This window comes from Haliotis rubra, unplaced genomic scaffold, assembly GCF_003918875.1.
Source record: "Haliotis rubra isolate DU_JTF1 unplaced genomic scaffold, ASM391887v1 Scf406, whole genome shotgun sequence".
Lineage (NCBI taxonomy): Eukaryota > Metazoa > Mollusca > Gastropoda > Lepetellida > Haliotidae > Haliotis > Haliotis rubra.
The window spans coordinates 150,056-163,131 of record NW_025767087.1 but is presented as its reverse complement, the minus strand read 5'-3'; the positions used below and the strand labels follow the sequence as shown (position 1 = coordinate 163,131).

Sequence of the window (13,076 nt, the reverse complement as noted above, 5' to 3'; positions counted from 1 at the left end):
GACTATATATCACTATCAACTGTTATACATGTCGGTCTGTTATCATTTTGATCACTGGATTGTATGGTCCCGATCGATTATTTACAGACCACTGTCATTTAGCTGGAATATTGCTGAGCACAAACAAACCTAATGTAACATTCGTTTTGTGTAATGCTGTTGTTGGTGGACTATGTGAAGAGGAATCTTGGTTGTGAAAACTTGATCAAAAGGAACCATTTCCACAGAATCCAGAACTCATGACATCTTCATTAATTGTATGATTTGTTCCCTTGACAGTGTGTTCAGTCAACTGCCACAAGAAGTGCGAGAAGTTCATGCCAAATCTGTGTGGCGTGAACCAGAAGCTTCTTGCCGATGCTCTTGCTGACGTATACCCATCTGGAGGGCGCTCCAAACCTGCCTCAACATCTCCTTCGACCGATACTACAGTGAGTTGATATTTGAAATTTTGTTAGTAGGTCATGGTCAAGGTCGTATATAAAAAGGTCATATTCTTTGGAGTTTAGTCAGATTAAGATTCATGGTCTAATGTAAGCTGAATAAACTTCAGATAAAAAGCAGTATATGTCAGGGTCATTGTTTCAGAGACAATACTAACTTTGTCTATGCATGAGCCTCAAGGTTGAGTTGCATCAAAGTATCTGGGGCGTGTTCCCTAAAGCATTCATATAACTATAATATTTGTTAACCTTTGTTGAACAATATAGTTAATTACTATAGGTGGTAATGCTACAAACACATTGTGGATTGAGACCTGTAAGTAAATGCTAATATAATTCTCTCTGAATAATATGTTAGATCTGGCTATAAACTTTGCACTGTGTGAGGTCTGTCTCTCCAAATGTTTCTTGTTGATGGCTGTGAGCAGTAGTTGATGTGTGACAAACATTGTTACAGATGACGGAGATAGCTAATGAGGCAGCAGCTGAAGAAGACAGTGACGATGAGAACTACCAGGAGATGTGGCGTATGGGCACTGCCACCTCCCCAACCAAGGCACCCCCAATCGCCCTCCGGAAGTACACACCAGAAGAGTTCAGCTTCCTCAAGGTGCTCGGCAAAGGCAGCTTTGGCAAGGTAAATTCCCTTGTGTTTCATGTATATGTTCTACGTACATTATTGCTGAGAATTAATATCTGTAAGTAAATTATGGCTATAAGAAACTCAGAGGAACCTCTAATTACTCCCTTGTGTTCCATGTATATGTTCTACAAACATTATTGCTGAGAATTAATATATGTAAGTAAATTATAGCTATAAGAAACTCAGAGGAACCTCTAATGACCATAGTTTGGTATACACTAAAATATAAAGGGGGAAAGAAACCAGTTTGTTACATGCATAAGTTAATTTTATGCATGGAAGTCATAAACAGACTCATAAACATACAGAATTAGTTGCAAATGGCCTTCTGTATTTTTAGATGATGGGGGATGTTTGGCGTAACATTCAACTTCATGAGGACTATTGAAAATATATTTATATTCTGATAAAAATGAAGTCTGTTTTCAATAAAAGAGCTGTAATTTTTGAGGAAACAGACAGTGCAATAATGTTATTTGTGCATTCTGAGTACAGTAGTGAACATAGGTCCAGAAGGTTGGGAGTTTAGGAGTCCAGGAGGTTAGGAGTCCAGGAGGTTAGGTTAAGAGGCCAGAAGGTTAGGAGTCCAGGAGGTTAGGTTAGGAGTCCAGGAGGTTAGAAGTCCAGAAGGTTAGGTTAGGAGTCCAGGAGGTTAGGTTAGGAGTCCAGAAGGTTAGGTTAGGAGTCCAGGAGGTTAGGAGTCCAGAAGGTTAGGAGTCCAGGAGGTTAGGTTAGGAGTCCAGGAGGTTAGGTTAGGAGTCCAGGTTAGGAGTCCAGAAGGTTAGGTTAGGAGTCCAGGAGGTTAGAAGTCCAGAAGGTTAGGTTAGGAGTCCAGGAGGTTAGGTTAGGAGTCCAGGAGGTTAGGAGTCCAGAAGGTTAGAAGTCCAGAAGGTTAGGTTAGGAGTCCAGGAGGTTAGGTTAGGAGTCCAGGAGGTTAGGAGTCCAGAAGGTTAGGTTAGGAGTCCAGGAGGTTAGGTTAGGAGTCCAGGAGGTTAGGAGTCCAGAAGGTTAGGTTAGGAGTCCAGGAGGTTAGGAGTCCAGAAGGTTAGGTTAGGAGTCCAGGAGGTTAGGAGTCCAGAAGGTTAGGTTAGGAGTCCAGGAGGTTAGGTTAGGAGTCCAGGAGGGTTAGGAGTCCAGGAGGTTAGAAGTCCAGGGTTAGGTTAGTCCAGGAGGTTAGGTTAGGAGTCCAGGAGGTTAGGAGTCCAGAAGGTTACGTTAGGAGTCCAGGAGGTTAGATAAGGAGTCCAGGAGGTTAGGAGTCCAGAAGGTTAGGTTAGGTGTCCAGGAGGTTAGAAGTCCAGAAGGTTAGGTTAGGAGTCCAGGAGGTTAGGAGTCCAGGAGGTTAGGTTAGGAGTCCAGGAGGTTAGAAGTCCAGAAGGTTAGAAGTCCAGAAGGTTAGGTTAGGAGTCCAGGAGGTTAGGTTAGGAGTCCAGGAGGTTAGGAGTCCAGAAGGTTAGGAGTCCAGAAGGTTAGGTTTGGAGTCCAGAAGGTTAGGAGTTCAGAAGGTTAGGAGTCCAAAAGGTTAGGTTATGAGTCCAGAAGGTTAGGTTTGGAGTCCAGAAGGGTTGGTGTTGTCTGCTACCCGATCTAACTGTGTTGGTCTGCTGCAGGTGTTGCTGGCTCAACTGAAGGGTACCGACAAATACTACGCCATCAAAGCCCTGAAGAAGGATGTTGTACTGGAGGATGATGATATTGAGTGTACCATGATAGAGAGGCGGGTCCTGGCCATGGGCTGTCAGCATCCTTTCCTCACACATCTACACAGCACCTTCCAGTCTAAGGTATGTACCCATCACACATGTACAGATCACCTCACACATCGACACATCACCTTCCAGTCTAAGGTATGTACACCCATCACAGATGTACAGATCACCTCACACATCTACTCAGCACCTCACACATTGACACAGAACCTCACACATCTACACAGCACCTCACGCATCTACACATCACCTCACACATCTACACAGCACCTCACACATCTACACAGCTCCTCACACATCAACACAGAACCTCACACATCACCTCACACATCTACACAGCACCTCACACATCTACACAGCACCTCACATATCTACACAGCACCTCGCACATCTACACAGAACCTCACACATCTACACAGCACCTCACACATCTACACAGCACCTCACACATCTACACAGCACCTCACACATCTACACAGAACCTCACACATCTACACAGAACCTCACACATCAACACAGAACCTCACACATCTACACAGCACCTCACACATCTACACAGGACCTCACACATCTACACAGAACCTCACACATCTACACAGAACCTCACACATCGACACAGAACCTCACACATCTACACAGCACCTCACACATCTACACAGAACCTCACACATCTACACAGAACCTCACACATCTACACAGCACCTCACACATAGACACAGAACCTCACACATCTACACAGCACCTCACACATCTACACAACACCTCACACATCTACACAACACCTCACACATCGACACAGCACCTCACACATCGACACAGCACCTCACACATCTACACAGCACCTCACACATCTACACAGAACCTCACACATCGACACAGAACCTCACACATCTACACAGCACCTCACACATCTACACAGCACCTCACACACCAACACAGAACCTCACACATCGACACAGCACCTCACACATCTACACAGAACCTCACACATCTACACAGAACCTCACACATCTACACAGCACCTCACACATCTACAAGAGTAACCAATGGTGCTACTTTCTCCTCACTGTGTGGTATGTTCCTGTTTCAGAGTCACCTGTTCTTTGTGATGGAGTACCTGAATGGCGGAGACCTGATGTTTCATATACAAATGAGTGGGAAGTTTGAGTTCCCCCGAGCACAGTAAGTAGATATTAGTAGTACAGGCCCATTCTACATTTACATCGGACGATGAGAGTGGTATATGTAGTGTGTGGTCCTGTGCACAGGGCTCAGGCCACAAACCAGTTGAAGTTAAGCAACATTGGGCGCAGAGAGTCCTTGGATGGGTGACTCCTGAGAGTTTCTATGAGTGTAGTCCTGCCCCACAACGAAGCACATGTGATACATGTGGTCTCACCTTAGGCAAGTGAGTTTGTTTAAAATTGCCTGTGTTCACCCAGCAGAAAATGGGTACCCGACAGGTGATTATATGTACAAGATAAATATATTACACTTAGTTTCATCCTGTTAGGATGTGTACATGTGACTGTCTAAGTTGCATTGCATTCTATGTGTATAAATTTTGCTAGGTCTTTTAATATTATTAATCTACTTGCAGATACTATGCAGCAGAAATACTTTGCGGCCTTCAGTTCTTGCATTCCCATGGAATTATATACAGGTATGATAGAAGGATGTTTGTTAACGCCACACTCAGCAATATTCCAGCGATATGGCGGTTGTCTCTAAATATTAGAGTCTGGACCAGACAATTCAGTGATCAACAGCATGAGCATCGATCTACGCACCTAGGTACAATGACATGTGTCAGCCAAGTCAGTGAGCCTGACCATCTTGGCATTTCTTTCACATTTCTTTCATACTCACTATATAAATTTTTATTTAATGTTTGTAAAAATGCTGTTTCAGAGACTTGAAGTTGGACAATGTACTGCTTGACAAAGAGGGACACATAAAGATAGCAGACTTTGGCATGTGCAAGGAGAATATATTTGGCGAAAAACTTGCTACTACGTTCTGCGGAACTCCTGATTATATTGCACCAGAGGTAAGTTAATAAAATACCATTTCTTGTCAACTATATTATTGTTTTCTTGTCAACTATGACAAGATGATTGGGATCACTCCATGCCCCAAAACCAAAAAGAACTTTTGCTGATATAGCAGGGCATGGAGTGATTCCATAGATGACATCATCACCTTGTCAGCTTGCTGATGGGGTTAACCTCTTTGGTCATGTGGACAAGGTGTCCGACTTCAGATCAAATCCCAGCACTGGATTTTATGGCCGCTACACTGACATAAATAATAATAATGGCCATTTACAAAGTGCCTGTTTCCACACATTTGTGCATGCTCAAAGCGCTAACACATTATTACATCTGATAACCCAAGCTGCCTGTTAGGCGCTAGAAGGTTATAGTCACATGACTAATCCCACTGGGTACCCATTTTCTGCTGACTTGAGGGAAAAGATTCTGTTGACTGCATATTGCTTTTTATACACTGAAAGGAAAACCAATATGTTATTTACTGTTCAGCCATTATGTTTATTTTTTTGTATGTTTGTGAATTACCAGTTAAATACCACAGATGGTTTGTCTCCCTTAGATTCTGAAAGGCCAGAAGTACAACGCCTCAGTGGACTGGTGGTCATATGGTGTCCTGTTGTACGAGATGCTGATTGGCCAGTCTCCCTTCCATGGCGATGATGAAGATGACTTGTTCCACTCCATCCTCCATGACACCCCTCGCTACCCCCACTCCATGTCCAAGGAGGCAGCGACAATGCTGAGTCTGGTAAGAACTTCATCCACTGAGCTACTCGATTTGAGGCTGTGTTAGATTGGAATCAGGGAGGACTCTGGAAAAACTGACATTAACATCATTAAACTGATTTTAGTCTTCAAGGTGGACAGTCATGAGAATACCCGGATGCAGTTTTACAAATTCAATCGATATGCATTTAGACATATGAGCCAATAGATAGGCATATAGATATATCTCAACAGATAGGCATGTGGATACATGAATAGGCATATAAGTGTATTGATGTCAACAGTTTGGTATATAGTTGTATAAGTCGGCAGGTAGGAATATGGATGCATAAATCAACAAGTCAACAGATAGGCATCTAGATACTGATGTCAACAGTTAGGCATATAGATATATAGGTCAGTAGATAGGCATGCAGATGCATAAATCAACAAGTCAGCAGATAGGCATCTAGATACTGATGTCAACAGTTAGGCATATAGATATATAGGTCAGTAGATAGGTATATAGATACTGATGTCAACAGTTAGGTATATAGATGAATAAGTCAGTAGATAGGCATATAGATGCATATATCAACAAGTCAACAGATAGGCGTATAGATGCTGCTGTCAACAGTTAGGTATATAGTGTATTAGTCAACAGATAGGCATATAAATACTGATGTCAGCAGTTAGGCATATCGATATGTACAAGTCAACAGATAGGCATCTAGATACTGATGTCACCAGATAGGTATATAGATGTATAAGTCAGTGGATAGGCATATAGATGCATATATCAACACTTCAACAGATAGGCAAATAGATGCGTAAATCAACAAGTTGACATATAGGCATATAGATACTGATGTCAACAGATATTCATTTGGATGGAAGTCAGAGAATATATGTTCAGAAAGAAGTAGTCATCTCGACATTGATGAACCTTGATTTACATTGATTTTCTATGTTTTAGCTATTTGAACGGAACCCTCATGAACGTCTGGGCATGCCAGGATGTGTAGCTGGACCAATCAGATCACAGCAATTCTTCCGCAGCATTGATTGGGAGAAACTGGAGCGACGAGAGATGCCACCACCATTCAAACCAAAGCTTGTAAGTATTTTTACAATATTAAATTAAAAATTAAATGAAAGTGTCAACCATTTGTTGATGACAGTATTTAAAAATAATATTCCAAATGTATTATACATTCGAATGAAACAAAAAAATGTCAATGCAATCACGTAGAAGGATGAATCAAATGTGAACTAATTACGCCCTCGGTTGGATTTGTTTGTGTTTGTTTTTTGGCACACTCAGTGATATTCCTGCTATATGACTGTTTCCTGTAAATAATCAAGTCAGGATCAGACAAACCAGGGGTTGATATTACTGAACACTGTCCCATGTCATGAGGTGTGATGGGTCATTGAGTCTGAAGTGAGTGAGTGAGTGAGTTTAGTTTTACGCCGCACTGAGCAATATTCAAGCAATATGGCAGCGGTCTGTAAATAGTCAAGTTTGGACCAGACAATCCAGGGATCAACAGCATGAACATCGATCTACACAGTTAGGAGATTAGTCGTCTCTTGTGACAAGCATGGGTTACTGAAGATCAATTCTAACCCGATCTTCATGGGTCTTGAGTCTGAAACATAAGTTTTCCATAAAAAGAAATTAGGTGTTAAGGACCAAGACATTTATATCCATGTCCCCTTTGGTTTTCCTGATTTTCAAAATGGCTAATTTCTTGTTCTTGTTTCAGAAATCTCCTAGCGACAGCTCCAACTTTGACATGGACTTCACAATGGAGAAAGCTCAGCTCACCCCACCTGATAAGGATCTCTTGAAGACTATGAACCAGAATGTATTCAAGAACTTCTCCTTTACCAGTGAAGCAGCGGGCTAACTCAACCAATCACTGACAAGATGCTAGGAAGATGTAGCCAGTCAGGAGCCAGTAAAGGAAGCAACCAATCACAGACAAGCACATGGAAAGAATTAACCAATCCCGGAAAAGCATTGCAATTTAATTAGGAAAATACTTCCATGTCTGAATGTCTGATATTATTGTTTGAAGGTTCAACAGTTATGTGGCTTCATAAATGGAAAGTTGGTTTTGTGAACTGATTCAAATATTTGCGATAAAATTGTGTGATAATCAGCCTAGTGGATGAATCAGTTGCTTTATTAGAATCTATTAATTATTGTTTAAAAAGAGTCATTTCCCAAATATGAACATTCTAGGAATTCAGGCTTCACAAAATCGGTGAAGCAGATATTTTCAAAATGGCTGCTTTTTTGAGATTTTGACATTGTTTGAAGTTGAATGTTTAGTGTGCCTATTGACTCTTATAGGAGAGATTCCACATTCTCTTCACTGGGAGCATACCTATATCAAGATACCACAGGTTACAGCAGGGATGTTTCGGTGCACTTGACCGTGAACGATGTTACACATTTTCACATTGCAGTCATTCGGTCAAGAAAACCCACAACTTCATTATTGACTAGCTTAATGCACACACAATATGTCACTGACAATGCTTGATCTTGTGCCATGAACACTTTCCAAGGAAGAATTTGTCATAAAAATCAAGATCTTGTTAAGTGAGGCAGCATTAAAGGAAAAGATCGGGTCAGTAGTCTCTGTTCAGCCAATGGACAGTGTCTACTTTACAGTGCAACCAAACCTCTACTGTGGGTATGTCCTTCCGCCATGTTGTGCTGCAGTCAAGGTGAAATCCATGTCAAGGTCAAGGTCACAGGTATAAAAATGTCCCCAATTCGGAGTTTATGACCAGCTTCCTTTGGTCGTCATGGAAACGTACCCCTACAAAGTCCTCATTAATGGATTCCACGATGCAAGTCCAACAAAAGTCTCACCACAAGTACATGATGGCATAATTGGTTCAGTCTGAGATAACTGGATTCATGGACAACACTGGACTCAAAGCACAGTATAACACTATTCACTACCATATTCAGCATATTTAGCGCCCAGGGTGCACAAGAGGAGGAGGATGCTCCCAGCAGCACATTACCATACCGATGTACAGATACAAGTTGATACAATGCTATCAGTTGGATCCACATCATGTTCATTATCAATACAGTGGTAGAGGTCACGTCATACAGAACAATTCACCATACGCTGATGCCGAGAGCAATGCAAGCTTGTTCCTGGAGTGGCCCTGATTGTGAAATATGAAGACTCCCTCAATTCGACAAACTCACACAGAAAGGTACATTTAACATCGAAAGCCAGGATATTGTTACTGAAGAATATGAATGCAACAAGTTTTCCATTCAGTTTAAAGCTCTGGGTCACATTAAAAAAATTCTAATGGCGAAAGAAAACAAAGATTAAAAGATGGCAAGTAATTAGTTATGAGATCTCAAGACATACTCATTTATCAGCTCATCTGATTGGCAGGTTTAAAAACATAAACAGGATTTATCTCACAAGTATGCTGACAGACTTAATGTCCATATCGATATGTGGTGAATAGTCATGTCCATATTTGTCATGTAAAATGGGCAGTTTTAAATCTGTGTGAATATTATACATGTGTGACTCCCACCTTCCTACTTACAAACCCTCAATTTTGAGGTAGTTACTCAGAAAACCAAAAGTTTTTTACAGTATTTTTATGTATTTATGCGTGTGTAAAACATTTTGAATATCTGTTATATACATAGTGATATGTTAATGTTGTTTTTCTGTATATATAACGATGAATAGGAAATAGAGTGTTTTGACAAGATGTAAATTGTTCCAATCAGATTCAAGTTGCATGTTGTGGATGACGATGAGATTGTTTTTCTTCATATTTCCTTCTATCTGTTATGTATAAGCACATTTTACGTTAAAAATTGTCATTTAATACTTTTTGAACTGTGAAAACGGAATGTAATTTCTAAATATTGTTATATATATTTCTTGTTATATATAGTTGATAGTATATATGGACAATTATGAAGTGATAATTTAAATATTGTAAAAATGTAAATGTGCATTCTTAATCTGAAGATGTATTTTTAACATGTATCCTATAGTCAAGAGAGAAAAAAATTACTGTTAGTCAAGCAACAAATTCTCAATTTGTAACCATTGTAGAATCAAAGGGAGGTAATCCTTTCTCCTGCTCTTAGAATACCACTATGAGCTGTATTACTTCTGTAATTTAACTTTCCTACTTAAAATCATATTTATTTATGTTTTATTTTGAATCTGAGCTCTTTTGAATCTTTACATAAATAATTCATAATTTTATTAATTTATTTTTCAAGGAGCTATTTTGTGTTGCTTTTAACAAACATTTATTACAACATTTTAAACTCATTAAGATCTCCATTCCATAACATTCTTATTCTTTGTAACATATTTTGTTTTGTGTGTATGAGAATAAGCTTTTGAAATGCATGTAAAACTATGCTTGTGTAATGCGTCCAAATTATCAGATTGGTATGTTTGTAATATTCACATTCATCTATCAATATAACATTTGATAAAACTTAAGAACGTACCGTATCTCTATCCCAAAATTCCATGTATTTTTGGGAAGTAAAAAATGTCAATCAAACTAAAAATGTGTCAAATTGAGGGGATCTATGTAAATACTTGAGGTATCCGAGGCTTTATGTATTACAATAATGGTGAATTACAAATGAATACGCATGGACCTACTGTTTACTTCGACACATCAAAGTTTGATATATGTTGTTTGACTGTAATATGTGACATTGATCTCATTGAGAGAAAGAGCTGTCAGCGGTACCTGGTTAAAGATTTATACAAGAATTTTGTGTGTTACCATGAATACTGTAGTACAATCATATCATATGATTCCGAGGATGCCATTGAAAGGGTAGTAGAATATAAACTGCCACGGAATAGTTGCAAACCATCCGATAATCAAATTGTTTATTTAGATGAGATTTTAATGAAATTGGGGTTGTACTGTCATATTTAAAAAATATCAGTTTAATTTTATTTGTTGTTAGAATACTGTATGATATGGCATAATAGTCATTGCGACATATCAGTTACCAGCAGACATTAACATCATGCTTTCCTTGCAACTGATCTTACTTATTACCATGATATGTATGTAATCAGAAACTATTCACATTTTCTTTTGACAATAATCATTTACTTGTTTTTGCTTATGTTGTTGCTATTGTGTTACATTTCAAAATGTACAGTTTTGATTGACTTTGTAAAATATTATTTACCATAATTATTATTATTGTAATTATTGTTTCCACGCAGGAATTTAACCCAATCATACCATCTCAATCACAAGTTTATCCTATTACAGTATTGTGGTAACAGGGGACGGGTGCTAATTGTGTCATTTACAGAAATCGGCAAATCAAAGTACTCATTTTGGTTTAATGCTTTGTAGAACTTACTAGTATTGAAACTGCTGAATCAGCCTCTTAGGATTAGTCCCTAAAGCCCTGGTCCATGTTTCCTAAAGTGATCTTAGCACTATGATGATCGTACGCCTGTGTTGAGGTATTAGAGTTACAAAAATCACCTTAGCTTTGTGGGACCCTGATCTACTCGTTGATCTTAGCACCACGATATATTAAAGTATATAGGAGTTATGGTGACCTTAGCGCTAAGATCACTTTGTGGAATGGGTCCCTGATCTACTAGGTGGTCTTAGCACCCCAATATGTTAAAGTACCGGTATATAGGAGTTATGGTGAACTTAGTATTAAGACCACATTGTTGGTCTACTAGGTGATCTTAGCACCACGATGTCTTAAAGTAAATAGGAGTTATGGTGACCTTTGCGCTAAGATCATTTTGTGGAATGGGTCCCTGACCTACTAGGTGATCTTAGCACCCCATTATGTTAAAGTAATATAGAAGATATGGTGAACTTAGCATTAAGATCACTTTGTGGGACCCTGATCTACTAGGTGACCTTAGCACCCCAATATGTTAAAGTATATAGAAGATATGGTGAACTTAGCATTAAGATCACTTTGTGGGACCCTGATCTACTAGGTGACCTTAGCACCCCAATATGTTAAAGTTTATAGAAGATATGGTGAACTTAGCATTAAGATCACTTTGTGGAATGGGTCCCTGATTATGTTACTCATGTCTCGTTACAGAAATATGCATAATGATGTTACTTTAATTCATTTTTACTGTTATAACATAGTCTCTATACATGTATTTGCTTCAGTACAGACCTCATCTGTTTTCTGTGACACACTAGTATGTTTTATTTGTGTGGCCCCTATTTTGGAGAAGATGTTGCCAATTATGTTGTTACGTAATTCATGTTAATGGCACCCTGTTCCAGTGTACCAGCCCTGGTTATGGATGAATGACATTGTTTTCTGACTTTACCAACATAGCCATAACTAATATCGCATATGAGTGTATGGAATACATACAACATGATTACAGTATTTCCAGTGTTCAGGGCTCATCTTAATAGTGTACAAGCTCAAGCTTTGGATGTTTCACCTATTTAGACCTGTGCAGATGATAATACCTGTCAGCTCTCAGGTGGAGATAGTCCTTTGTACCTCAAGAAAGGGGAGATAACTCCCCATTTTCTATGGGAAAGGGAGATAACTCCTTATTTCCTTAGAAATGGGGGATAACTTCTTGTTTCTCATGAAAAGGGGAGTGAACTCCTTGTCTAGAAGCATCTCAGTCAGCCGTTGATCAATTCCATCATTTAACCTCGTGTGTAATGTAAGTATATCACCTTATTCTAAATACTAGAATGAGAGTTGCCAGTCATTGCCTGATCATGAAGCTGATGTTTCTGTGTACAAGCTAACATGTGACCTTAGTTGTCTTCTTACCTGTCCATTTCAACTTCGGTGCCCATCCTCATTCAAAATAAAACAGCATTCAATAAAATTTATTGAAAGACTTTGTGCATGTCTTGTGATTATAATTTCATGTTTGCTTGTTTTCTCCGATTAGAATTTGGGTTGGGAGTGAGTGAGTGAGTATGGTTTTACGCCGCTTATAGCAATCTTCCAGCAATATCACGGCGGGGGACACCAGAAATGGGCTTCACACATTGTACCCATGTGGGGAATCGAACCTGGGTCTTCAGCGTAACGAGTGAATGCTTTAATCACTAGGCCACCCCACCGCCCTGGTTTGGGTTGGTGGCTGTCATTGGGGTGTCATAGTGATTAAAGCAATCACTTGCCATGCTGAAGGTATGGGTTTGACTTCTCACATGGCTACAATATGTGGAGCCCATTCCGGGTGTCCCCCATTGTGATAATTCGGTGCCCCCCACATGATATTGATGGAATCTTGCTATTTAAACTTCACTCACTCTTGGATTACAGTTTTCTGTAGATGCCATGCAGAATAGGTGAGGTTTTGCCTTCAAGAGTATTTCACATGCAAGGTTCATATAGTCATAGTCACATGTATGTATGACATTTAACTGGATACCCAAATCCGACACAATAAAATTATACTGAGCTGAGTGAGTATGGTTTGACGCCGCTTTTAGC

General features: G+C 39.6%; 1 protein-coding gene across 5 annotated transcripts in view; it reads left to right on the top strand.

Moving 5' to 3' along the window:
* The window catches only part of LOC124287829 (protein kinase C delta type-like), a 124,948-nt gene extending 112,474 nt beyond the window's left edge, over nucleotides 1-12,474 (top strand). For all 5 annotated transcript variants that reach the window (XM_046724292.1, XM_046724293.1, XM_046724294.1 and 2 more), the window contains 9 exons: nucleotides 280-431; nucleotides 901-1,080; nucleotides 2,697-2,870; nucleotides 3,886-3,977; nucleotides 4,396-4,458; nucleotides 4,707-4,845; nucleotides 5,409-5,597; nucleotides 6,531-6,671; nucleotides 7,324-12,474. In XM_046724292.1, coding sequence (XP_046580248.1) covers nucleotides 280-431; nucleotides 901-1,080; nucleotides 2,697-2,870; nucleotides 3,886-3,977; nucleotides 4,396-4,458; nucleotides 4,707-4,845; nucleotides 5,409-5,597; nucleotides 6,531-6,671; nucleotides 7,324-7,467 — 1,274 coding nt within the window. In that variant the 3' untranslated portion in view covers nucleotides 7,468-12,474. The remainder of the gene's footprint in view (nucleotides 1-279; nucleotides 432-900; nucleotides 1,081-2,696; nucleotides 2,871-3,885; nucleotides 3,978-4,395; nucleotides 4,459-4,706; nucleotides 4,846-5,408; nucleotides 5,598-6,530; nucleotides 6,672-7,323) is intronic.
* The last annotated feature ends 602 nt before the right edge of the window (nucleotides 12,475-13,076 follow it).